Source organism: Anticarsia gemmatalis, chromosome 7, assembly GCF_050436995.1.
Source record: "Anticarsia gemmatalis isolate Benzon Research Colony breed Stoneville strain chromosome 7, ilAntGemm2 primary, whole genome shotgun sequence".
NCBI lineage: Eukaryota > Metazoa > Arthropoda > Insecta > Lepidoptera > Erebidae > Anticarsia > Anticarsia gemmatalis.
The window spans coordinates 1,030,982-1,057,353 of NC_134751.1; the positions used below are offsets into that span (position 1 = coordinate 1,030,982).

Below are 26,372 nucleotides of genomic sequence, written 5' to 3' on the forward strand. Positions count from 1 at the left end.
TTCTTAAAATCAGAACTCAAATCCCCGTACCATAGGCCGTATATGTAGACTTTAATAGTCTGTAATGAACGGCAATTTAAAAATATTTTCCGGTAGTCTATGTCTGTTCTCAGCTGTCAAATTTGTCAATTTAATGACAACGTCAACCGCACGTGTTAAGGTTATGTTGTGCCTGCATTTCGTGCCTATTTACTTACATTTTTAATCATAATTAAACAAAATATAAGTAAAAGTAACAATGTCATCTTGGAAGAAGGCCGCTAAGGCCAACCAGAAGACTCACAAGGAGAGACATCAGCCAGAATCACGGAAACACTTAGGTCTTCTCGAAAAGAAGAAAGATTACAAGAAACGCGCAGACGATTATCATGAGAAGGGTGAAACTTTGAAGTTATTGCGTAAAAGGACGCTGGACAAGAATCCCGACGAGTTCTACTTTCATATGATCAATTCTAGAGTGAAAGATGGGGTTAGTATATTGTTGTTTGTGTATAGTTTAATAAGCATGAAACTTTGTACCTCTAAACGATACGTTTGTTTTACGAACTTCTTTACATATTCTTGAGTTTATAAATCTGTATTAAAAAAAATATATACTTATAAATACTACCTTAAGTTTTTTATAAAAGAGCTTCATAACCACTGATTTCCAGCATTCATTCACTTTGTCGCTGGTACCATTTTTACGTTCTGCATTACTGATTTTCAACATATTCATTGTGCCCTTTTGAAAAAACAAGAACATGATTGCATTTGTTGTTTAATTAATATTTTAGGAACATCATGAACTTGAGAAAGAGGATGAGCACTCCACAGAACAGGTGAAGCTGATGCAAACACAAGACATTAAGTACATCAACATGAAGAGAACTATTGAGAGTCGGAGGATCAACAGATTGCAAGTATGTATCTGATAATTTAAATATATTATTGGTTCTAGTGCCCTCTCACCCACTTGGTGTATCTCAAGTTTGTTAGGAGATACCATATGGCCTGAGGCAGTTTTGCATCATCAGGTTATTCTTGAATTTAGTTAATTAACTACAATAATCTTCTTACCTGATGAAAAACTGATATATCTTTAAAGATAAAAGAATTTGAAAGTCTGTTTGTGACTTATTTCATTCAAAACCATTTACAGTGTGAAATAAAGAATAAGAATGTAGGTACTTCATATATCTTGCCTTATTTTCTGTCACTGAATATAAATTATATTGTAAAACCATTTGTTTAATAGAATAATTGTAACTTTTTTATTATGGTTTTTCAGGCTCAACTCCACATGACAGATGTAGCTGACGCAACTCCCAACACACACACATTCTTCATAGATGAGGGAGAGGAGAAAGACTTTGACCTTGCCAAGAGACTGGACACACACCCTGCCCTACTTGGCAGGAAGTCTAATAGGCCTAGGATGGCTGATCTTGATAAAATTAACTTACCAGAGCTGAATGAAGAGGTAAGTTGGGGTATTATAATGTTTTTATTCTAGAGCAATGCCACTTGTTTAATGATCTCTTTCAATTTAAATTTCTTTTCATGATTCACTTTGTTTTTGTTGTCATATTTAGAATGAAAACTATTTTGTGACTCTGACTGTGTGGAATGTTATATTCAGACTTAGAAGTAATTCTTTTTATTAAGGAAACTTAATAAACTGCATGACAGAACTTGTCACTACTTAACTTTTACTACATCTTTAGATTGCAATTAATAATAAATTATGGAGCTGCCAAGATTACATACAACTTAATCAACAGATTTTTGTATTTTATCCACCCTGTCTTTTCTTGCATTACCTTACCCATAGCAAGTATGTCAGTTCTCCAAATCAGTACAAGTTACCTTACCTCTCCATTCATTTACCAACAAATACATTCAACAACTATCTTCTTTCAGACACTAGAATCAATGAAAAAGAAGAAAGCTAAGGTCTACAAAGAGCTATCAAAGAGGATAGAAAGAGAGAAAGAACTAACGGTAGTGCAACAGAAGATGGAGCTAAAGCGTCATCTACAAGATGCTAAGATATTGAAACCGAAACGGGTTACACCGGGGAGTAAGAGTGCAGCACCGGTTTATAAGTTCCAGTATATTAGGAAGAAATAATAATGTAAGGAAATAAACGTCACTATAACTTAGAATTTGGTTGTTATTTTAGTCTGTACTGTGGTTTTGAATGTAAAGGTATTTTTTGTAAAACTGGTAAACCTATTTAGTTGGTGTTTGGTAGTAGATAAAAAAAGAGGCAAGGAGGAGAAATAGTAAAGCAAACATTGTAGAAGTTTTTGTAGTATCATCTGTACAGCAAGGGATTACTGAGCAGTTTACAAAAATATTTTATTACTTTTTTAGTAAATTTTCATCACTGCCTAAAGTTCCCTATTTATTGATTTGGTGAGATTTAGGAAATAGTTGAGTACTGTAAATGATTTTAATTGCAGCATTTGTCAAACATTGGATCCAAATAGACTTTATGCTTAAGGCCAGGAAAACAAAAAAAAAATACAATTAATTATTTCACATATTTTTTATTTCATAATAAATAACATTTTGTTCTTTCCTTACATATACAGAGATGCACTCAAGTTACACAGCGACAATGATATTAAATATAAATTCAAAAGAAATGAATCGAGTAATATCATTAGAATATATTTTAACCAAACTGTCAAAATATAAGAAAAGTTCCACTTGCTGAATTTCTAGTAACATTTTTATAATTTTTACTTATAAATAATATATTTTTAGTCTTATAAAAGGTAATTAAATCTAAAGTATTAATTTAAATGCGTGTCAGGTTTTTTTAAATTACTAGAAATTCAGCAAGTGATAATATTTTTCTATCAAAGTATCAAACTCTGATAAGTAATTTTCAATATGATACTTAGTCTAAAATGTTTAAATAATAGAAAGAATATTATAAGTATGAATTCAACTTATTACTTTCCTGCTGGGTACCTGTTTCCCCCTTAGCACCAGGCTTTAGGGTTAGGCTTTGAGGTCACCACATTGACCATATGTGGGCTGGGGACCAAAGTATAGTTAAATATGAATCTACCAGAAAGAAATGCTGACTGAATGAGCACGATTCTCTACAATTGAAACCATCAAGCTTCGAGAGTTTGACTTCTAAAATGTACTGCAAAAATAGTTTCTACGACGTCCGCTAGAGGCGCTGATCAGATTGTTATGCAACATTTTATAGTGGAAGAGAATCGCGATAAAACTGCCAAGAAGCACGTATTATCGTCGCAAATCTGTCATTTGTAGAAGGTACATCACAATACTCTTACTTACATATAAAAGTCACAAGTCACGGTAACATTGAGTGCATCTCTCACAAATTGTACGTTTAACCTAAGGCGGTAACATTCGGTAACCTAACAAAGTCTTTGGTTCATTAACCTACATCACAGTATCACCACAGCACGCACTTGTGTTCAGGGTTCATGGGCGAACCCGTGGGGCATTGCCAAGCTTCTGCAAACTCCTTACTGTTGCTTAGTGTCCCTATTACACGGATCTTGTTGGGACTGTGCACGCCTTCCACCATTTTGGATTTTAGCGCGCCTACCGTTGAGTTTCCGCACCAGATCTGTGGATAGAAAATAACATTCTAGTTTAAGAAAAGATTTACATTAGTGTAGTTTTGATCCCTCGTACAAGTAGCACAAACTAGGCAGCTTCCGTGACTAGTTAGCTTTTAATGTAGAAAAACGTTATTCGATTTAAATGTCCGAAATTTCTTCTTACAGTTTTGCCACTCTTCTTTTTTTCAATTATTTTTGTGTTCAATTTTCTGCCCCTTTCAGATTCTGTCTACCACTGTCTGTTTTACTGATTCTGCCTCAAAATGCAGTCGAAATAATTACACCCATTTTGTCATTTATTTCGATATTCTAATTTACGTAATAAGAGCGCTTAGGTGCTGTAGATATATTATGTATTTACCTGTGCAAATCCTAAAAAGAACAGCTGATCAGGTTTATAATCAGGTAGTCCAGGGAGCGCATCTCGTCGCGCGAGGGGCACTCGTTTGGAGAACAGTGAGTACGCGTTGAGCGCCGCGCGCAGACCGCCGTTGTCTGCGATATTCTCGCCTTGAGTGTTAAACCCGTGGACCTGGGAAACAGATTGTTGAGACTTTAGAATAAGTAAATAAGATGATGTATAAGCGTATGGTTGTGGTTCTTATGACAGCCTTCGAATGTTTTCCTTTTGCAATATACCTAAGTGTTTTGTCGTTTTCTGCCAATCCTTGATTTACTACTCTACCGATAAGTTTAGCAACGGAAAGTACTTTAGATAGGAGTTTTCATTTACAGTGCAAAAAGACCGGTTTCATGCATCATCATGCCATTCTCGTGTTCATTGATATCATAAACATTTGACACACAATTTGATTAAGCCTTATATTCCGTCCCATTTGTTCTCCCGTTTCAATGTATACTCACAGTATAATTCGGCAGCTGCGGCATATGATACTTGCTGTACTGGTCGATGATGCATTGCACCTTCGAGTGATAGTGTTCCAGCGTCGCGGCTGACCACCACTGCTTCAGATTACCTTCCTCGTCGTAACGACGACCTGGGAATACGAGCAAAAATGAGAGGCTGTTTAAGTTCTGTTTAGTTTTTTGAAAAGTCTTTCGTTTTAACATCTTTTGTTCAGGTAATTTCCATTAAACTATTCCGTTCCTTCGTTCAGTTCCTTAAATGAAGAAGAGTAAAGGTTACAAATGCTTATAAGCTTATATGATAAGAGTAAAATAACCTGGCATTCTTAGATTATTGAGAAATAATAATAAATTTAAAGTTACCTTGATCGTCAAATCCATGCGTAACTTCATGTCCCATTATGGCACCGATAGATCCGTAATTGATTGCTCTGAAATATACTCCATGTTATACGAAGAAATAATATGATTTTACCAGCATCTCTCCTTTATCTAAGTAGTTACTTACCAAAGACATTTGACACAATATGGTTGAAAAAATACACTTTAGGAAAACTTATTCTTTCTTTTAACTCTATCATCTTTTATTACGCTTGTTAGCCGTACTTTATGGTATTCTAAAAGCTGCTTCTCTCGCAGTCTCTGGTCGCGGTGTCATGTCTTTGTCTCCTGTCTCTGTCGTGGCGCGGACCGCCGGGGTAAAACTTGTAAAGTCGACTAGTCTAAGTTAAGTAGGTACCCATTGTCGTGTTAAACTTACTCAATTCCATTGCCATAGAACGGCGGCTGCAGTATACCAGCAGGGAAAGTGACAGAGTTCAGTGTCGCTGAATAGAACGCGTTCACTGTCGTTGCTGTGGCTACCCATCTGGAATTCAAACGTAATGTTGAACTCGGTATCTTATGAAAGTTATATTTTTGACCTTAGAAGACAGAAAAAAGCTCTCTTTCCGTCTTCTTCTTTTGTTAATAGATTGTTTCTCGTTTACTAATAAATTAAGTTTAGTTAACAAAAACGCCTGCTTTGATAATTTTTATAGAAATTCTTAAGACTGTCTTAAAAACGTTCGTGACTTACCTGTTCCTGTCTGGTTTTTCTCTGAGTGACTCCAAAGACTTCTTGACGGCAGACCACGTCAGTTTCAGATACGTTTCAAACAAGTTGCCTTCTACCACTTCAGCCTGCAATAAAAATAACAAAAAATAAGAATAAAAGACAGATTAGGTAAAACAGCCAAACAGGCTTGACTGTACATGACTGTCACTACTGAGGCAATCGTAAAATTTATTAAAATTGAGAGTATTGGACCATTTTTTGCAAACTATGGGATTTCTTCTTTACAGGTATCGCTTCTCTAGATTAATCTCGATACTAGGGCGCAAAGCTTAAGACAACAGCAATATGTCAATACATACGTGTTTATAATGTTTATCAAGTTGTTCATGCGTGAGGAGCCAGGCGGGGAAGCCGACAAAGTTGCGGATGGCCTTTAATTTGTTGAGGGTCTTCAGCCTCGTGGTGGAGTCCATCCAGTCCAGCTCCTGAACTGCATCCGCGAACGCTGAGCGGACGTCCTCGATCATTTCTATTGCCTGGAATTTAATGAACAGTTAGCGGGTTTTGGTTGTTCTACTATTGAGTAAGGATTTCTTCAAAATCAATTACTCTTTTACTTTTACTTGGAATTTTCAGAGAAATAATTCTTGCGACAACCTACCTATGTGTGTGCAAGTGCATATGTCTGTAGGATACGTAGATACGTAGACTAGCGGATGCAAAAACAATTCGCTCAACAGAAAACTTGTAGTAATTCTACTCTTTCTTTGTTCATGTTGGTGTTATTCTCGTAATTTTTTGGATGAATCTTTCATACAAGCAATAGTTTTTAAGGTCATTCAAACTAAGGTAGGGAATAATCTCACACCTATCGTCAAAAAAGCAACATACCTTCTGCCGTGACGTCTGATCAAAATGCCTCTTAACATACAGATAACTGAGGGCCACTCCGAAGTTAGAGTTAACATTAGCAGTACAGCTCTTCCAGCGAGGAGTCCTCTGTTGTAGACCGAACACGGCGCGAGAGAACTCGAAGCCGAGCTCACGGAACGCGCTCAACGTCATCGGAGCCATTGTGGAGAATACACTCCACCATAGGAAACGTTCTGGGGATATAAAATTAAAATTAAAAAAATAACCAATAATAATGTTCTAGCCGATATCAGGCTATGGCGGTCAGTTTAATTGAAACTGGCCAGCGCGCAGCGGTCCAATTTTGTTTATAGTGTCCAAGTGTGTGCACAAAACAGGTACACTCTCATAGCCCGGCGGGACGGATAACCGATTTTTAACTCATTAATGTCCCACTGCTGGGCAAGGGTCTCCTCCTGTAATGAGGGAGGGGTTAAGCCTTGAGTTCACCACGCTGGCCAAGTGCGGGTCGGGTTAGGGTTCCCCGTTAAATTTTATAAGTAAGTACTTTATAAGTACTTGCTTACTCTTGCTTAGCAGTTCTTGATATTTGATAGAATTCGGTCCGGATGTTTAGATGGTATTTATTTACGCAGTTATTAGCTGGAGATCGATCTTGATGGTTTAGTAGGGTGAATATGTTTTAAGTTAGTAGTTTAGTTGTTTTACTACTGTACGATTATAAAGTTGGTTGTTATCTGTATTCCTGTTTGTGTGTATAAAACGGTTCGTTAATTCTTATTGCAGAATATCTATTTGTATAAAAGACACTAACTAAAGCAAAGCTAATTCATTACTCAACGCCTAACCCCTTCCTCGTTTGGGAGGAGACCCTTGCCCAGCAGTGGGACAGTAATGGGTTAAAAAAAATCATTGCTAAACGGTAATATAATACGTACCAATAATCACAGGTTTAGTTTCTGACAGGAGTACAGATAGTTTCTGCAAGTAAGGTAAGTCCATGACGATCACTCGGTCGGTGTGTGGATGTAGTGTCACACTCGTGTTCGCGAACACCAGCTCTAAGTAGCGATTCCAGTCATGCTGTAAATGGAAGGATACATGAGTTATTACACTTACTACATTCAAAGTCAAAGTTAAATTATGCTTTATTTTATAAACTTTTTCCATGTATTTGAAGTCGTTATTGTAGAACTAAGCAGTCGTAAGAAACTAGTACTTAGAAGGTTAAGGGTCTTTAGTGAATATGAATGGTAACTACTACATGACTTGCTAAAGCATTATGCTTTCAGACTTTCTTGTTTTTGAATTCATACAAGTATTGTGTTAGCTTACTGTCCCCATTCTATTATTACCCAAGCTTAAAGAAATTCAAATATCTAGTAGATATATTTCGATATTTTTTGTATTTACCTCTTTCCACTGTGCGGGTCCGCCGGTAGATCCCTGTATGAGCTGCTGGACGCTGACTTCGTGGAACAAGTGCGTGCCGCTGCGACGAACTTCCACTGGAGTCATTATCTGTAACCAAGTAAGTGTTTCAAACATTTGTGGAACGGAGCTACCTAATGTTGATATCCTTAAAACAACGCATCATAATACGCGAAAAGAAGCGTAACTTGTGTCTACGAAAGAAGGCTTTAGTGAAGCCGAGTTTTAAATATTGCCTAATATTTTCTATGTTTATTTATGTACACTCACATTGCTTTTTTCTTAAATAACTAACTCACTTTCCTTCTTCTTTAAAAAACTCTGCATTACCCCTAGGTAGACAAAAAATGACCGCGGTATTAAGTCCTCGTTTATACAACTTTGTTTTATAGTTTTATTACTTAAAACAGCATTTCTTGTCTCGTTTATAACCAAACTATCGTACAGCTAGCTTTTCTATCTAATTTACATCATCATTCGATTTTCTCCAAGGAAAGAAACAAACTACGATCAATCTTTATTTTACCTTGGCCAACTTCTTGCTGAAGTCAATAATATCGTCAGCGAACTGTCCTGCATCGGTCGTGGAGTCAGCAATAGTCATCATAGACTTGATGTACTTGTGGTACTGCTCCAGCTCGTGAGAGAACTGCTCCGGCTGCAGTAAGTAGCGCTCGCTGAAGCCTGGGGGTACTTGCTCGATCTGGAAGACAGACATTTGCCATTAACACAGGTTTAATAGTATAGTAGACTTGTTTAGATTCAGGATTCATCTTGTCGTTCGTACTTATATGACATTATGTCGTTGAGCATTCAGTTGGTGGAGTATTTGTAGGTACCTTGAAGAGATTATAGCAACTGTGTCTTCGGAATCCAAGACTCTTCAAGATCAAAAGTACTAGGTAGACAATAATAAAGTTATATTAACAACCTTATTTCTTTCTATTGAATGTCTTATACGCTATCAGGTTTGTACTCTTTTTCTCTATTTACATATTCTTCAAAGGACAATAATATAAAGTCACTCACCACAACTCGATTTCTGCTAGTATTCCTAACATCCTCAGCGACTTGCACGCTGAGTAGTACGTTCAGAGCCAGGACTCTTCTGCCGCGGCCTGCGACCTCCACCCATGAGAAGTTGGTAGACGCTTCAACAGGCGGGTTGGCGGGCAGGCCTAGACTTTCTAGAACGTTCTGGATTGGCTTGATGCCTTCCACTTCCAGTTTATCTGTAGAAACAAATAAGTTGCATATTTTAGGTTCTTCAGCTTATGTTATTCAGAAAAACATAGTTATTTTGCAAGGGTTAAAATGGCAATTCAAAGTCTATTTTATGTATCTTTAAAATACTAAGTTTAAAAAACAGAACAAAAGTCTATATTTTGAGTGTCGGAGGGCTAGATTCCAACAACACAAATTGTTTTCGGGCGTAACATAGCCAAGATCTACCGATTCAGTCGTATTAGGTACCTATATCTTAATAAAAGTAAAAACGTCAAATTGATTGATTCAAGTAGATCAAGGTTTAATGCAATCAAATTAAATTAGGCACTTGTTTTATAACAGTTTTTTATAGTTGGTTTCATTTTATATTACACAAAGTAACCGTTGTTTACTAAGGAATATAGTTCTTAGGAAACCCAGAATGATAGTAATATACTCACAGCATTACGAATAAACATCGTGTAAGCTCTAATTAGTATTTCAGTGTTTTGTCTTATTCACTCATATGCGAGTACAGTCTCAAAATTGATTGAAAGTGCAAATGTAAGACTAGGACTATGCGAATGGCAAATGTTTGATGAATATTTTTTATGATTTTATTCTCTAGAGTCACTCTTCTAAGGTCTTTTAAGAAAGTTTTTATAAACTACAAGAGCATACAAGTCATCTGCTTACTATCAGAAACAAAAAAAAAATAACAAAACCACTTAGTTCAAAAGGTTACTCACCAGTATTAACACAGGTCCTATACAGGGACTTAGCCTTCCTCACACTCTGCGGCAGACCGTCATCATCTTTAGCCTCCAGCAGTTCTCTGAGGTCACTGACGAGCTGCTCCCGGAGCCTCGCCAGCTGGTCCCAGGAGGTGGCCCAGTCAGGTACAGGGTTACGTTTGATCCAGCCACCGCAGGCGAACTCGTAGAAGTCGGTGCAAGGGTCCACGTCCTTGTTTAGAGCTTGAAGGATTCTTGAGGCTGGGGACAATGGTTCATTTTAAAGATTTTTTCATACCATGTCATTAGAATCAGATAATAGTTACTTTGTATGATATAAATTAAACTCTAGGAACAACGCAAAAGAATAGAGGTGTGTAAAGTACACTTCAGTTTTGCAGTTCATATTACAGATTCCACGTAAGGACTATGTCATTATTTATTTAGATTTTCTTAATATAATCTCGAAAAAGGCATTTTGCCTGACCTAGGAACCGAACCTGAGATCCTCGTGATCGGTAGTTGAATGCACTAATTTGAATTAATACTCTTTGTTTAAAAAATTAAAAATAAGTTAAACGACACTTCTGACTCGAATACTTCTTACATCTAATAATTAATGACGATATGAATAAGAACTGAATGATAAAGTTATCCCCGTCTTTAAAAACACTTTATCACAGTAATATAGTCGTTAAACCAAGCTTGTCCTGATTGATCTATTAGTAAGGTACTGTTCATATATTATAATTATATCCTCTATATTTCACTATATAAAGCAGGAAGCGAAGTATAGCTTTCACTCTGAATGCATAATTTATTAAACGCTTAACAAATAACGAGTTTATAAGCCTATAATATTAACGGCTATCGATCTACGATTACTGGTACTTTCTCAATTAACTTATAAACGGAAACTGGAGGTATTGAGTAAGTAATTTTACTCCCAAATTGTAGGTAGGTACAATACAAAAAAAAAAAAGATATACTAAAACGCCTAAAACATAAAATGAAATCAGTATTATTATGATTTTATTGTAGGTTTTATCTACCTAGTGATCCTTACCTAAGGTTATTCTTAAATTCGGAGTTAGTTCATTTGCAGCCATACTTTAGCTTCAATTATATTATTATTAGAAAACCTAAAGAAAACGTGAATAACGATTAAATTACAAAGTTAATTAAATATTTTGTAGTTATAAACAATTATATCTATCCCATTTATAGAAACATAAAAAAAACTCATGTATCAAAACATCGTACTTAGTATCATCCTTTTGACCTTAACTAAGTCTTAGAGCATTGTTATACAAGAGGTCATTGAAAGCAAAGCTATTAATTGTTTTTAATCAATTTACCTATGTATTTTTTATTTAGTTTTCCTTAACCTTCATTAAAATAAAATAACATAACTCATAAATAAAAACTTAAAGAGCGATATAATTGCTCAATTAAATAAAAACTATCATCTAATATGCCACGAGTCACCCGACTGCGCAAAAAAGTGTAATGTATTCAAAAGTTAATGCCGTGTGAGTCAAAACATCTGATGCAATGAGACGTAGTTAGGCCTTATTATATGGGTCACACGTGGAATAATAATTTTCTTATGTAATACTTATTACTTAATAAATAAATATTTATTATTTACTATAAGAAGCGTAAACAGATTGAAATTGTCAACATGTTTGAAAAACATCCTGTATAGTGATTAATTAATTAATTACCTGTGTAGAAAAATACACGTCTATTTTATGCTTTTAATAAAATTGCTTGACACTTTTCGCTAATTTACAGTCCAAGCTGCTTTGACCTATAAAGTGCAGTTGACTACAAAAGTTTTTTAACAACTTTATATTTTCAAAACTTCTTTATTTCAAAGTTTTAATAAGTACCTTAACAAAATCGAGTAGAATTATTAGTTGTATTGAAACAGTTAAATCAGTGTCAAATGAAGCTTCAATCACATTATTTTACGCATGAACTAAATACTCAGTTAGTTTTAACCGGTAAAAGGTGCACCACCTTACAAAAAAAGTCGTGCAAAAAACGCCTAATAAAATCAGCATAGCAATAAGTTTGTAACCATCATTGACACATATCAAGTAATATCAACATATCTGTACCTCGATTCTCTACCATTATCGACTACCGACAACCGGCTAGCTATCGAAATTTTGACATTTAGAATGTACTGCCAAAATGTTTCCTATGACACCCGTCAGAGGCGCTGATCAGATTTTCATACAAATTTTCTCGATGACAGTTCGGTTGTCGGTAGTCGATAGTAGTAGAGAATCGAGGCACTGCACATAAATCACGCGTATCGCTTCTTAATTACAAACGCCATCGCAATACCATAGCATTCTATAGAGATTCCATCACGTACTTACTGTGTTATGTTAAACATATAATAGTATACAATTACATCATTATATTTATTTACGTCTGAGTAGTTTAAACTAAATACTATTGATTCGATTAAAGGTTGCTTTCAACTTAGTCGTACACGTGTGCGTAATTTTTATGTATTTATTTTGGTTTTTAATCATAAACTTCTTTTCAGTATTATTAAGTTACTGTATAAAGTTATTGCTGACTAATAGCGGCCCGGCTACGCTAAGATTTGGCTGATTTGCATATACGAGTACGGAAAAGTTGTCCGCCTTGTAGAGCCTTTTTTAACCCTTTGTTTTAAAAAATACTATGACGATTTCAAATACTTGTTAAAGTTTATAAAATTAAGCATATTTGACTTTGACGTCCCACTAAAAAAGTCGCAAAAGTCTACTCCAAAGCGGGAAAAACCTTCGAAAATATCCCCTTTTATAAATATTTACGCAATAAATTCTACATAACATTAGTATTAGATAGGCTATGACAGATCAACACAAAACAAATTGTGACCTCACAATCAATCAATAACCGTTTATTGAACTTAAACGAATGTGCATACGATTAGAATAAAATTAAGCGAATTTGAGACGCTGTTATATTTACAAGAGCTGTACTATGACGCACGAATGCATCTATTAAGTGATACCTTTATTATTTGTTTTATTGCGTAGTGTTTTGACACGTGTTACACACATACATACATACATAATATCACGCATATTTCCCATTTAGGCAGAGACCAAAGAACCACACTTAGAACGATCCTCGCAAACTTCCCTTACCTCATTCACATCCATACATCTTGTCATACAGGACTGTCGGTAACGAGTACTACCTGACTTTTTTTCAAGACATCGCCGATATGATCTGTGCTTTCCTCCCAGGCGTTTCAATTTACGTCCGCACAGTACCTAAATGTTATTTGTCAATCTTCATTCATTCACTCTCTCTAAATGACCAAACCATTTAGCATCTCTTTCTCTATCCTTGTCAGTAAATCGAATTTCAAACCAAACACTACTCTTTTTTTATTATCATGCCATTCCTCAATCTGTCCAAAGTTATACATACTACGCAATGAGCCTATTTCTATTGCATTGACATATTATTATGACACGTGTTATTGTTTTTAATTGTTTATATTTTATAAGGTACGAAGGCGACATGCGTCTGCGCAGTACTCTCAAATTAACATGGAAATATATCGATTATCTCTCATGACACCTTAATAGTTGTTGCATCAGTTCTTAGAATAGGGGTCATGTTATGTAGTGTATGCGCATCTAGAAATACTTCGTTTATATTATAATAGAGATCAATGGTACGTGGTGCGTATGTTAGATAATGCATATAATAATAATATGTGAGATGTTAGACGCCAGACTAGACTTCCTTTCGTTAGCATTGGTCACGATTTTCCATGAGATATTTATTTAGATAATCGAATGCAATACTTATTATATTTTCAGAAAGTATAGGCATATAATATCATACTATGAGGATTAATTACAAATACATTTTAATGCGAAAATATAATTTAACATGGTGTGAAAAGTTTTGGAATAGCTAAAACAAAATTTAACTCTACCGTGACAAATAATTAAGCCCAGTTTCACGTAAATTTAGGAAAGCTGTTAGGTGAAATAAAACTCTAAAATCTGTGTATACTTACAAAACAATAAACACTAAAAAAAATTGGCCAGTTAAGATTTCACGGCCAAACTTAAGACAGATAAACAAAAACCATACATAAATTCCGAAAAAGATTTTTTCATAGCCGAAAAATCTATACGAACTTTCGAAACTAGATCTAAAAGCGTACCTTACTCTTATTGTAAACGACATCTACGACTGCAAGCTTCTAAGCAAACGCGCTGTGAACGGCGCGATTGAAATGTAAAGCGCGTTTGCGCAGGACAAAGAGCTTACTTCAGCGCGCACTTTGGTCAAATATTCCCGTTAAAGATATTTTTTGACTTACCAGTTTTCAAACATTCATCACTAAAACACAAACGCGATTTTTCTACTTTAGCAAAAACAGTGGTAAACAAAAATATCGAGACAAAAACTGTCAGCCCCATGACGGATGTTCCCGACACACGGATTAGAACTAACGATGATCTTACTAAGTATCTCTCTTTAATATGTTTGGACTCACCTGTGCCCACGCATTCTTCACTGAGGCAGGGTCGGGGGCTCTTGTATTCGGTAAGTACGAGGACTGTGGTGTACACTGCCAGTGCAATGAGGGATATTCCTAGCGCACCGATTAACACCGATGAACATCGCACCGTTCGCTCTCTGTAGACAAAATAGACAATAGTTAGAAAATTATTCAAATTAATGTCCTTTTAAAAGGTGGTCTTGCTTTTACTTAAAAATATTAAGTGTGCAAGGAGAGAGTAACCTCAAAATCCACTTAAAAATCTAGTCGAATTTTTATTTTAGTCGCCTACACAATATTTGGGTGTTAATTTATCTGCACTTTTAAATGAAAGTATCGAAAGTGATATTTTATATGGAGTTATTAAGAAGTTTAAAAGCTCGTATATACATTTAGGATCGAAATATACCTACATAGATACATACATAAGATCACGCCTTCTTCGCGCAGGGAAAGGAAGAGACCAGAGAAGTTCTGAGAACGCCCCTAACCCCCGGTTTCTGAGTACATTTAGCGGTAGTTTATCCATTCAATAGCGTTTTTATGTATGAGTTTTGATGCTATTGAATGGATAAACTACCGTTAAATGTACCTCAAAAACCGGGGGTTAGTGTGATCAAAATACGTTTATGATTATTCAGCCTATGTGGTAGCGGTTACAGTGCCATATCGCGTATAGTCGCATTAGTGCAGAGCTTTATTATTCTAGTAGAGACTGCTGGCAAGTGGTCAGTCTTAGCGACAGTTAAACGATTATGGTCCTGGATTCGACACATAAACGAAAGTGATATATATTATAGTCTTTCTCTAACAAATTGTTTAGTGGTATTATGGTAAAATGACTATAGGTCAATATTTCATACGATTCGAGACCAACATTATCAAATGAGTTTATGCCTATCTCTTCAGGCAATACTACGAGCAAAGCCAGGGGCAAAAAAGTCAGAATATTATAAAAAAAGGCGATTTACAGATACGTATTAAATGATAACCGTAACTGAGCCGTGTATTGTGATCTGGTTCACAATGATAACATCGTTATAACTGTCACTACTCAATATAAACGATTACACCCACACTTGTATTATTATACACCGTTAAGCTAAACGTTATGGTGCATCCACACAACGCCGGGACCTTTGTATAAAAAACTAGCTGACCCGCGCAACTTCGCTTGCGTCACATATAATAAGAAAGAATGAAAAAAAAATCCCCGTTTTTGTAACATTTTTCGTTGCTACTCCGCTCCTAATGGCCGTAGCGTGATGTTATATAGCCTAAAGCATTTCTCGATAAATAGGCTATCTAACGAAGAACTAAGAATTTTTCAAATCGGACCAGTAGTTTCTGAGATTAGGGCGTTCAAACAAACAAACAAACAAACTCTTCAGCTTTATAATATTAGTATAGATATGTTTTTAATATATTGTTTGCCTCTGAAGATCGCCGGTAGCGAATACGATTGCTACTCAAAGGTGTAAGGTCCAAATTTCGGGCAGGGCGTAATGTATTTCAACATTTTCAAGCGGTGGTTAAAAGGGTTCTGATCGCTTTGAGTATGGAAGTTGGAGTCATAGACCTCTGCGCCTCGAGAAAACGTGAAGCCTGCGGTAACGCTTAAATATTAGTTATAATATTTATGATATTATGTTATCTTGCGATGAGGACGATGTCCAGGATAGCGAAATGGAGGAGAAAGATTAGGAAGACCACTACCATGTGAGATTTATAGCAAAAAATAGGCAGTTATTTTGCGATTTGGATCCGACAAGCATCATTTTATACGTATAAAAAATGTTTTAAAACGTGAATCATCATTATCGTGTTACTTTTTTTTCCTTAACAATAAAATATCAAGTATAAACACGCTCTTATGTTCTATAGTAATTCCATTCAGCGGTATCAATAAACGAAACGTCATGATATATTGTATGTATATTTGTATGATATTTATGTATAATTTGTCGTCGTCCGACTGTGAAATGATCGTCTGCGTTTACTTTCTCTAATGGTAGTTTGTTCCTATATGGTTATTTTTGTTTGAATACCTAGTTTATTCTGCTTTACGTCTGAATATTTTTCGCTGTTTTGTATGTCTCATGTAATGGGAGCCGAGCTTCCGACTTTGACGACCAACGTGGCGAAGTAGTTATGGTGGTCGTCACGCCACCGCCAGAGGTATTAGGTAGTGGGTTCGACTCCCATACAGAACAAATATTTGTGTGATCCACAGATTGTTTTTTTGGATCTGGTGGTACTTTGTGTCTGTTGTTTGTATGTTTGTAAAAATCACGCGATACAAAAAATCTTCTTACAAAAAACTATCTTAGTGCTGGAGTTTCCTTTTTACAAAATATAGCAAAAAGGCTTATTGCAAAACTTTTTAAAAATAAACGGAATAGCATTTTGAATGACTCATAAATCGAACCAAAGAACGCGTGTTTAGCAGAAGCATAAATAAACATTGTTGTTCAAAGTGTAGGGGCAGTAAGCAGTCGCGTAAACCACAGTTTGTAGCATAGTAATTAATCTCTAATAATTATTAGTAAAAAACAGTTTTTCTGGTATAAGTTTCTCACCCAATCGTTTATGTAACAGTAGGTACAACCACGAGTATCTTTAATACATTGTTACAACATTAAATTCTAACCAAAACGGCAGAAACAGGTACTAAAATAACGTAACCTCTTTGCCTCTATCAAACACTCCCATGTTCACATTCAAGAGGTCTTAAACATTATTCCTATTTCTATACCTCTAACGTTTAAATGTTCCCACTTTTGATTATTCGCAATGCGAAGCTAGTTGAGGAGAGTATTCACTTATGTGTGAACTTTACGTTTCAGAAATGATTGAATGACGATTCGTGAAAATGTTTTTCGCCCGGGTATTTTACTTTTTTCTTTTAAAGATAACTTTACAATGAGATTAGCATTGTGTAGATAAAAAATCTATTTATTTATCAGTTCTCAGACTATATAAATCGTTAAAATATACGATTGTGTAGGAAATCAAATCTACGATTCCCATTTTGAGTAAAAGCGTGACAACCAGTAATTGGTCACCTCTGTGTTCCACGCAAATCACATAAATTTATTTACGTTGGTTTTTTATCTTACTTTTAAAATAGTGTCTTGCCCAATTGTAAATACACATACCATTTCAAAGTAGATATTTTTGATTCGCATAAATAACCGTAACAAAAAATCTCAATTATTTCGCGTTTAAAAGTGTACAAGCATCTCAACGCACAGCGAGTCAGTTTTCTCTCGCGACAGCTTCAAGTCGTTCAATTCATTTCCGCGGCGTAATGCAATACTTATGGAAATTTCACCATCAACATGCATATTACATGTTATATTGTTATATACGATGTATGTGCTGACAAATTGATATTGTTTGTGCTACCAGTGAAGTAATTCTTTACTTATAATTGTGTAATACTCCTTTTATACCCGCCGCGATAACCATAGCGCCACGTGAGGACAGTTCGAATCTCACCCGGGACCAATATTTGTGTGTTGAGCGCGAGTATATCTGTTCTGAGCCTGATTTTTTTTTTTTTTTTTTTTTTTTTTTTTTTTTTTTTTTTTTTTTTTTTTTTAAAGGCAACTCCCGCACTAAGAATTGCTCTTGTGTCGCGGGGACTTTTACAAACATACAATCAACGGACACAAAGCACAACCAGACCCGAAACAATTATTTGTGGATCGCACAAATAATTGCCCCGTGTGGGAATCGAACCCACGACCTCCCGTTGCAGTGGTATCGGCGTGGCGACCTAAACCACTGCGCCACGGAGGCAGTCATTGTCCAAAGTGGTCCAAACACTAATATTAATAGACATTAATAGTAATTATAAGTTATATTAATGGAATGAAATAGTACGCGATGAAGGGATAATAATATAGGGAACGGGGAGAAAACGAATAAAAGTTTTGATAGGTACTCACTAATCTCTTCCTACAATCAAAGCAACTGTAGGGCTATTACAATGAATATGTCAAACCCGACAGCCATTGACAGCACACTTTCTTTGCCTATTAGATAACTCCCAACAATTGACAATAACAATAGTTTAAGAACAGATTTGAACCTATGACCTCATCATTATAACAATGTATTTAGATATGAACTCGTCTGCGCCCGCGGCTCTCGCTTGCATTAGATGGTTATAAGTTCAAATTTGGGTTAAAAATCGTTGTAGTGGGAAATGCGAAATTTTGTTTCTGGTGACTAACTAAGAAAATTAAAATAGTTACCTTTATACAGAGAGTTTCAAAATCAAAATCAAATCATTTATTCATTTTTTTTTTTTTTTTTTTTTTTAAAAGACAACTCCCGCACTAAGAATTGCTCTTGTGTCGCGGGGACTTTTACAAACATACAAACAACGGACACAAAGCATAACCAGACCCGAAACAATTATTTGTGGATCGCACAAATAATTGTCCCGTGTGGGAATCGAACCCACGACCTCCCGATGCAGTGGTATCGGCGTGGTGACCTAAACCACTGCGCCACGGAGGCAGTCAAGTTTAGGTCAAATATTGACACTTATGATAGTCGTTACAATTACTGAATCTACCACTAGCTCGGAAAGGGAGTGGAGCCTTATGAGAAGAGCTAGCAAGAAACTCACGGCCACTCTTTTCAATCGCCAAAAGTTTTACAATGTGGTTGATACAATAATTGATCATGCGAGGAGCTACCTGCCTGTTTGGACACTAGAGAAACAAGTGAGAAGATGAATGGAAAAAATTACCGGGACGCCAAAAGAAACAGTGTAGTTTTTCAAAATCTATATCAATCATTTATCAATTTCGGTCAAATACAAACACTTATGATTGTCAAAATTACAGTAGGCGAGTTTGCCGGAAGTTCGGAAGGTATGGTTTTGCGTGACGTACAGACATACAGACAAAGTTACGCTATTAACAATACAGTCAGCAGATGTATAATAGCGAAGAAAGCCTTACGTAATAGGAAATCACGCATACTAAATAATATAGCCATGAGTCGTAGCGTCGAAATGGAAACTGTAGGAAACGAACCGCGACCGTTATTGTTTTATAACTTGTAATATTTTGACTTAATGGACTGCTTTTTAGAATTTACGAGAGTAATGGCCGAAGACTCAAATGACACTGTCGAGTACTTAAATGATAATAAATTTTAAGCGATGCTCAAAAGTATTTCTAATACTATGATACACATCAAAGTGACTAACTTAAAATTGAGTGCCGTTTGTGTATTAGGCCAAATATGAGTAGAAATTGTAAGTATTATTGTAATACCATAATTTAAGTTAGAGTTTACGTTCGGAGTTTATAAGCGATCCAATTCTGTATGTAAGGGTTAATTTTATGACACAGTTACTTCATAAACACCCAAAGAAGTGACATAAAGCACAAACAAACTATTTACTATTTATTGATCACTAGCTGACCCGCGCAACTTCGCTTGCGTCACATAAGAGAGAATGGGTCAGAATTTTCCATGTTTTTGTAACACTTTTTACTGTTAGGTACTCTGCTCCTATTGGTCGTAGCGTGATGATATAAAATATGCTTTTTTTTTCACAAAAATATTCTCAAAATTATTTACATCTCTTAGTATAACGAAGTCGCGCTAAGGCATATCCGCCATTAAAACAGTTGCCATGGCAACGGAATTTTGTTAATTCAATGTCATTATAATATTGATATTTCGCGACTTCGTTGAATTTTCTGAATTTTCCCGGGAAATGCGTCATTTTCCCGGGGTAAAAAGTAGCCTATGTCCTTTCTCAGGTATCAAAATATCTCCATACCAAATTTCATGCAAATTGGTTCAGTAGTTTAGACGTGATTGAGTAGCAGACAGACAGACAGACAGACAGACAGACAGACAGACAGACAGACAGACAGACAGACAGACAGAGTTACTTTCGCATTTATAATATTCGTATGGATAGTATGGATAGTATAGTATAGATACGCGTATAGGACAGTTTTCTTTTAACACAAATCATGGCTCCCCTACAAATAAGTTTATCACACGTACATTATTTTTTTAGTTAACATTAATATATAACTTTATGTAAATCTATTACTCTATTAAATAAACCATGTATTTCATTTATATTTAGTTTCAGACCGTTATAACGTTTACGCACACATTGTAATTTTTTATGAGAATAACCTTAGCGCGATCATTACATAGATGGGTGACCGCATTGTTGTATTTGAACTGAGCGTCTTCGTGTCTTAATATTCGGAAATGTTGTTTAATGTTCTAGAAATCGCAAATTATGCAAAAGATAATATAGTTATAAAAAGACTAGCTGACCCGCGCAACTTCGCTTGCGTCACATAAGAGAGAATGGGTCAGAATTTTCCATGTTTTTGTAACACTTTTTACTGTTAGGTACTCTGCTTCTATTGGTCGTAGCGTGATGATATAAAATATGCTTTTTTTTTTCACGAAAAATATTCTCAAAATTATTTACACCTCTTAAATTAGTATAACGAAGTCGCGCTAAGGCATATCCGCCATTAAAACAGTTGCCATGGCAACGGAATTTTGTTAATTCAATGTCATTATAATATTGATATTTCGCGACTTCGTTGAATTTTCTGAATTTTCCCGGGAAATGCGTCATTTTCCCGGGGTAAAAAGTAGCCTATGTCCTTTCTCGGGTATCAAAATATCTCCATACCAAATTTCATGCAAATTGGTTCAGTAGTTTAGACGTGATTGAGTAGCAGACAGACAGACAGACAGACAGACAGACAGACAGACAGACAGAGTTACTTTCGCATTTATAATATTAGTATGGATTTGCTGTTGCTCCCTCTAACACCGAAACTACGACTCTAACGCAGTTCCGTTCAGTTTAACCGTAACAAATTCACTCTTAACTACTCTACCACCAGTAATCGGTAGATTTTAATACGGAAAATAATAAATTTCTCCCGCTGACATTAACTGGCTACAGAGTCAAATGATAGCTCTTAACAGCTATTAAATGAGAAGGTACAGCGACTTCCTCCACGCCCGCAGCGGCGGAACTCTTCACAATAGTTTATTTACGGAACTAGAACAACGCTGATTGTTGTCAAGTGATAGTTTTTGTCTGGGAATTGCTATAAAGTTTGTGTGGATTTAATAGCAGGTTTATGGATTATAGCGTAAAAAGTTTTGTTCCCAGTTTTTCTTGATATTTTTAATCTTTACTAAAAATATAAGTACCTAATATTAAATAGCACATGTAAATCATAGTTAAGATTATATTTACTACATGTGCAGACAGATGTAAGTTATAGTGAGCAAAGTTCCAACTCTCCCTCATTCAAGTAAACGACGTATGCCCATCAACAGGCGCATCGAATGTAAAAAAAACGAAGAAGGGCCTTATGCCAATTCATGCGTGTCTGTCGAAAAAAAATTAAGTCATCATGTCATCTTTGTGACTACATCGAGGGCATGTTTTATTGTGCAGTTAATGCATATTGTGCAGATTGCAACAATGCGATCGATTCTAGGACGATCTACAATGTCGCTGTGTTGTTGACGTTTTTATTAAGTGCAGTGCAGTTGCTAGCTGTAAAATGATTAGTATAAAAGAACTAGATATTGATAAAATAACTTAAACACGCGGGTACAAACTAGTTTCTTAAGAAAACAAACGTTCGAAGCGTAACGTTGAAAACAACAATCTCAAATTCCTAAATTCCTGATGAAAATCACTTTCCTACTCGTTAGTACAAAATAATTTAAACCAACGGAACTCGGACGCGATAAAGAAATTCAGTGAAAACAGGTAGTTTATTGCGAAGGACGCTATCAAAATGTAAGATTTTAGAAAATTTGAAAAAAATTAAAGAAGTAAATAAAAATTATAATTTCAAATAACTTACTTATTAGCGATTCTTAGTGCTTTGTGCTGTTTGTATTATATTATTATAATGTAATTAATTAAATTGATGCATATCGGAACTTTAATGAAAATGAATATCTACCCCACAAGGAGAAAGTTTGAAAGTACATGATCAATTTGCAAAATAGCATAACTCGGTAATCTGTATACAAAAGATTATCGTAACTTTAAATTACACTGTGTCTGGTTAAGTATCAGATAATTAACAAGTGTAATTATCTGATACTTAACCATCTTATACATATTCCGTCATTTAATCTGTGGGATAGTTTACCCGTAAGTGGTAGTAATGACAGTAAAACCTGCCAACATCGTGGCTTGATTTATCTGCAATTCAGCAAAGTTTATAGCAACCAAACTGAGTCATAACTACCAAGAAAAGCCATTTTTCTTGAAAAAATAACAAGTAAATCTTTTCCTAAAGATCATAAAACATTGTGATTTTATCGCGAATTCCTTTGCATACGACATTTTTTACGTTTTACAACAATGCATTAATATTTGTCTGCCGAAGTTTTGATATAGGTCGTTGACATTAGGAACATAACGGTTTTGCGAGTGTTCCTTTAATATTCCACTCAGGTTGTTGAATTGCGATGAATAAATCCTTTATGTTTATTGCTTTATAGGTTCCGGTGATGTATGGTTAGTGAGCTTGTTACTATGGTGTGTTACGAATGTCTAAAATTCTTAGCGGTTTGATGAAAGGATCTTTGTCTTTTTGGTATATGATTGGTATTCCCTTCCAAGTGGTTATAAAGTTTGTGCGACTTTAACTGTTTAAATCTGTTATTAAGTAACAGATGACAGAACCGACTAAAGAGCAAACCTTTTGTTTTCCATATTTTATTTTATACATATTTTTTTGGTAACCTTTCATCTCCTAATTACAATAAAAAAAAAAGAAAATTCCTTTTGTATGTTAATGATAGGTTTCAGACACAGCCCAAAGTTTTTAAGTAAGGACAATGCATTGTGGTATCTTAAGATAGTGAAAATATCTTCGTAATATTTTTCCTAACATAATTCTTTAAACTACATTACCTATTACTCAAGTTTTATATGACCTCACCCTCTCAAAAACCTCGTGTCATACTTCAGTGGAAACCCGACAACAATCGCGAGTCGCGGTAGATCGTCTGATAACTTTGTACAATGATATCATATCGTGTTAGCAGAAAGCTCACAAACTGTCACAATGCACGGTATTTCCAAACACATTGATGCATCATGCAAATTTGCATGCATTTTACCTCCTCATTATAAGGATGAGTTGTTCGTTATGACGAAAATTATTACAGCGAATGAAAACTTTTCTACGCAGCGATTGTAAAAAGTAATATTTTCTTTTTAAAGACTTGAGAAAGACACATCCCCGCACTGAGAATTAATTAATTTGCGGTGACTTCGTTAGCGACGGTCACGAATACGATGTGAAATATCATTTTAAATGCATATTTTAGGGATTTAGTCCTGACTTTGGATTTCTGTAGCGTACCTTTCATATCTGATTTGAGTGTTGTATTAATTTGACTTTAGTTAAATTCATATTGTTTTTATTTATCATCTCGTTGTCGTCCGGGGCACGCGCCGGCTTCCATCCCGAAATTAGAGGCATTATGCCTTGAGTCCACCGTGTGGTGTCTCGCGGCTCAAATTCTTGAAACACTTGGCATTTAATAGATTATATAAAATTTAGCTACTCCATGGGAACAAAGACAACATAGTGTCAACATATACTTATGTAAAACATGGTGCAAATGTAAATAGTTTTCCATAATTTGCATACGCATGTTCATTTGCATGCACAGGTGGCTAATTACATCTAATTAACGCAACTGACATGGAATACTAGGGTTTTTATATCAATTAATTTAGTTAATTGTAATTATATAAATTATAATTATCTTAGTTGTGTAATGTCTTGTTTTTCTCATGGATTTTTTGCGCATTTCACAGATAGGTAACTTGGACATTTCCTGCATAGAAGATGCATCCTCTGAATATACGACCAATATGAGTAATAAGAGGTTAGGAAAGCAAATGTTTCTCTACATCAATAATTGTTCTTATCCATGCAGTGAATAATAATAACCATGTCTTAGCACTTCCAAGATTTTTCACGACTAGAACACAGAGATGTCCAGTTAAAATTCCTTTATAGTAGCCATCGACGAAATTCGCCAATTCGGAATTAGACAAATCGGACATAACTTCAGTAAATAAATAAATGTTCCCACACGAGAGAAATTGTCCAAATCAGCTGAGAGCATCTATTTATGGTGACCGATTAACACGGTACCATTTCCATTGACTGTCACTGACAAAACACGATACGTGATTAGCATAACTATAGCGCAATGTACGAGACAATAGATGATAATGTCGAGACACTTTCTACGAGCACGTTTGTTCTGGCATTGATGGAGTATGTGTTGAAAAGTGTATTGATGAGAGGTCAAGTTAACCGGGATGTTTGGTTTGTTTTTCTAGGTTTTGAACTGTTTTGACGACAGTGTTATGACTAATTGCTTTTAACATTTGTCTTTCATCGATGTCGAGGTATTGGCTGTTTATATTTAGTTGGGCTGGTTGATCGCCTCCGTGGCGCAGTGGTTTAGGCCACCACGCTGCTATGTTCGATTCCCACACGAGATAAATATTTGTGCGATCCACAAATAATTGTTTCGGGTCTGGTTGTACTTTGTGTCCGTTGGTTGTATGTTTGTAAAAGTTCCCGCGACACAAGAGAAATTCTTAGTTTCAAGCAAAGTTTTTATAGTATACCGAAATCTCGACAAAATTGTTAACGAAAGACCAAATAAATGCTCAAATGGTATATTTCGCCAATTGTGTTGCGATTTACCATGGGGCTAAAGGTCCGGTCCCTTTCGGGAACTCTGGGATTAAAAGTAGCCTATGTGTTATTCTGGGTCTTCAGCTACCAAATACCAAATTTCATCGTAATCGGTTCAGAAGTATTTGCGTGAAAGAGTAACAAACATCCATAAATACTCACAAACTTTCGCATTAATAATACTATTATAGTTGGACTTATACATTAAAATAAGATCTGGATGAGATAAATCTAGATTACCAGTTACTAATAACAGCAGTTTGTATTGTGTTATTAAAATGCATACTGCTAAAATGCATTTATCAATGTCCTCATGTGCCAACTTTATTTTAGTTCCGTAATGTAGGTATTATCAGAGTGATCTGAGAAATCATACCGTTTAGCTTCCGTAGTTAGGAACCTATCATAACAACTAGCAAGCTAATTAAGATTTGTAAATGATAATATTACACGTATTTTATTAGATAAATAAAGCTTCGTGAGAATAATTATCATAATCGCAAACCAAAAATAATAACGAACTACAATTCAGTTCCTTTTGAAAATGTATACAATGAAAATCTGCGTCTAATGTAGGTATATTGTTTTCATCTAGATCATAGATTGATGCCTTTTAAAGTCATCAAAGAATAATCATCATCAATCACTGACGCTGCTAGGCTACTACTAGCTTTGAAAGCCACCTCGTGAAGTAGAACCTTATGAGAAAAATTAGGAACCATCTTTTATAATCGGCGAAAAAAAGCAATAAGTAAATTTACACCGCCAGTTCGGACGTTACAGCCAATTAGAAGAGCTGGCAAGAAACTGCTGGCTACTCATTCTAATCGCCGAATTTGTTTGTTCATCTCTATCTCATCAATCTGCTGCATGCTTCCACTTCATAAAAGTTATGAACAAAATTCTATAGTGTTAACTGTCTGCCAGTAAGTAACATCCGTTCGTAAATCACGTTCAAAAACCTATAATTTCTCAAAACCATCAAACCAATTTTGATGGGACTTTCACGGCTGCAATCACCTTTCACTATCAATATCAAAAGTGTTACTATCGGTTAAATAATTATGGTCAAATGCACTAAATGCAACATTACGTATTATTCTTGTGGTTGGTTTGGAGGTATTCTAATCGATATACGTATAAGTCCGACGTGACGCGAATTTCCTTTTGTTCGACTAGGTATATTAAAAAAGTGCTTTTTTTTATCATAAGCAACTAGTCTTTGACCAACATACCCGATCTATTTCTTTTGGGTGGTCGAAAACAACG

General features: G+C 35.4%; 2 protein-coding genes across 3 annotated transcripts in view; one reads left to right on the forward strand and one right to left on the reverse strand.

Moving 5' to 3' along the window:
• Nucleotides 1–134: 134 nt before the first annotated feature.
• On the forward strand, nt 135–2,368 carry LOC142974240 (putative U3 small nucleolar RNA-associated protein 11). Its single transcript, XM_076116422.1, has 4 exons — nt 135–469; nt 777–902; nt 1,271–1,462; nt 1,903–2,368. The coding sequence occupies exons 1-4, from the start codon at nt 239–241 to the stop codon at nt 2,110–2,112; spliced, it is 759 nt and encodes a 252-aa protein (XP_075972537.1). The 5' UTR covers nt 135–238; the 3' UTR covers nt 2,113–2,368.
• Nucleotides 2,369–2,529: 161 nt separating this feature from the next.
• Nucleotides 2,530–26,372, reverse strand: part of LOC142974239 (endothelin-converting enzyme 1-like) — an 80,123-nt gene continuing 56,280 nt past the window's right edge. For both annotated transcript variants that reach the window (XM_076116420.1, XM_076116421.1), the window contains exons 3-16: nt 14,320–14,462; nt 9,780–10,025; nt 8,854–9,056; nt 8,351–8,527; nt 7,807–7,914; nt 7,332–7,476; nt 6,412–6,626; nt 5,880–6,056; nt 5,542–5,645; nt 5,224–5,331; nt 4,827–4,894; nt 4,461–4,594; nt 3,958–4,128; nt 2,530–3,601 (exon numbers count right to left, since the gene is read on the reverse strand). In XM_076116420.1, coding sequence (XP_075972535.1) covers nt 3,425–3,601; nt 3,958–4,128; nt 4,461–4,594; nt 4,827–4,894; nt 5,224–5,331; nt 5,542–5,645; nt 5,880–6,056; nt 6,412–6,626; nt 7,332–7,476; nt 7,807–7,914; nt 8,351–8,527; nt 8,854–9,056; nt 9,780–10,025; nt 14,320–14,462 — 2,176 coding nt within the window. In that variant the 3' untranslated portion in view covers nt 2,530–3,424. The remainder of the gene's footprint in view (nt 3,602–3,957; nt 4,129–4,460; nt 4,595–4,826; nt 4,895–5,223; nt 5,332–5,541; nt 5,646–5,879; nt 6,057–6,411; nt 6,627–7,331; nt 7,477–7,806; nt 7,915–8,350; nt 8,528–8,853; nt 9,057–9,779; nt 10,026–14,319; nt 14,463–26,372) is intronic.

Bases quoted from the DNA above. Each gene is read 5' to 3' on its own strand.
- LOC142974240 (XM_076116422.1), top strand. From the start codon at position 239: ATGTCATCTTGGAAGAAGGCCGCTAAGGCCAACCAGAAGACTCACAAG. The intron at 470-776 runs GTTAGTATATTG...TTAATATTTTAG, and splicing joins ATTCTAGAGTGAAAGATGGG to GAACATCATGAACTTGAGAA. The intron at 1,463-1,902 runs GTAAGTTGGGGT...ATCTTCTTTCAG, and splicing joins TACCAGAGCTGAATGAAGAG to ACACTAGAATCAATGAAAAA.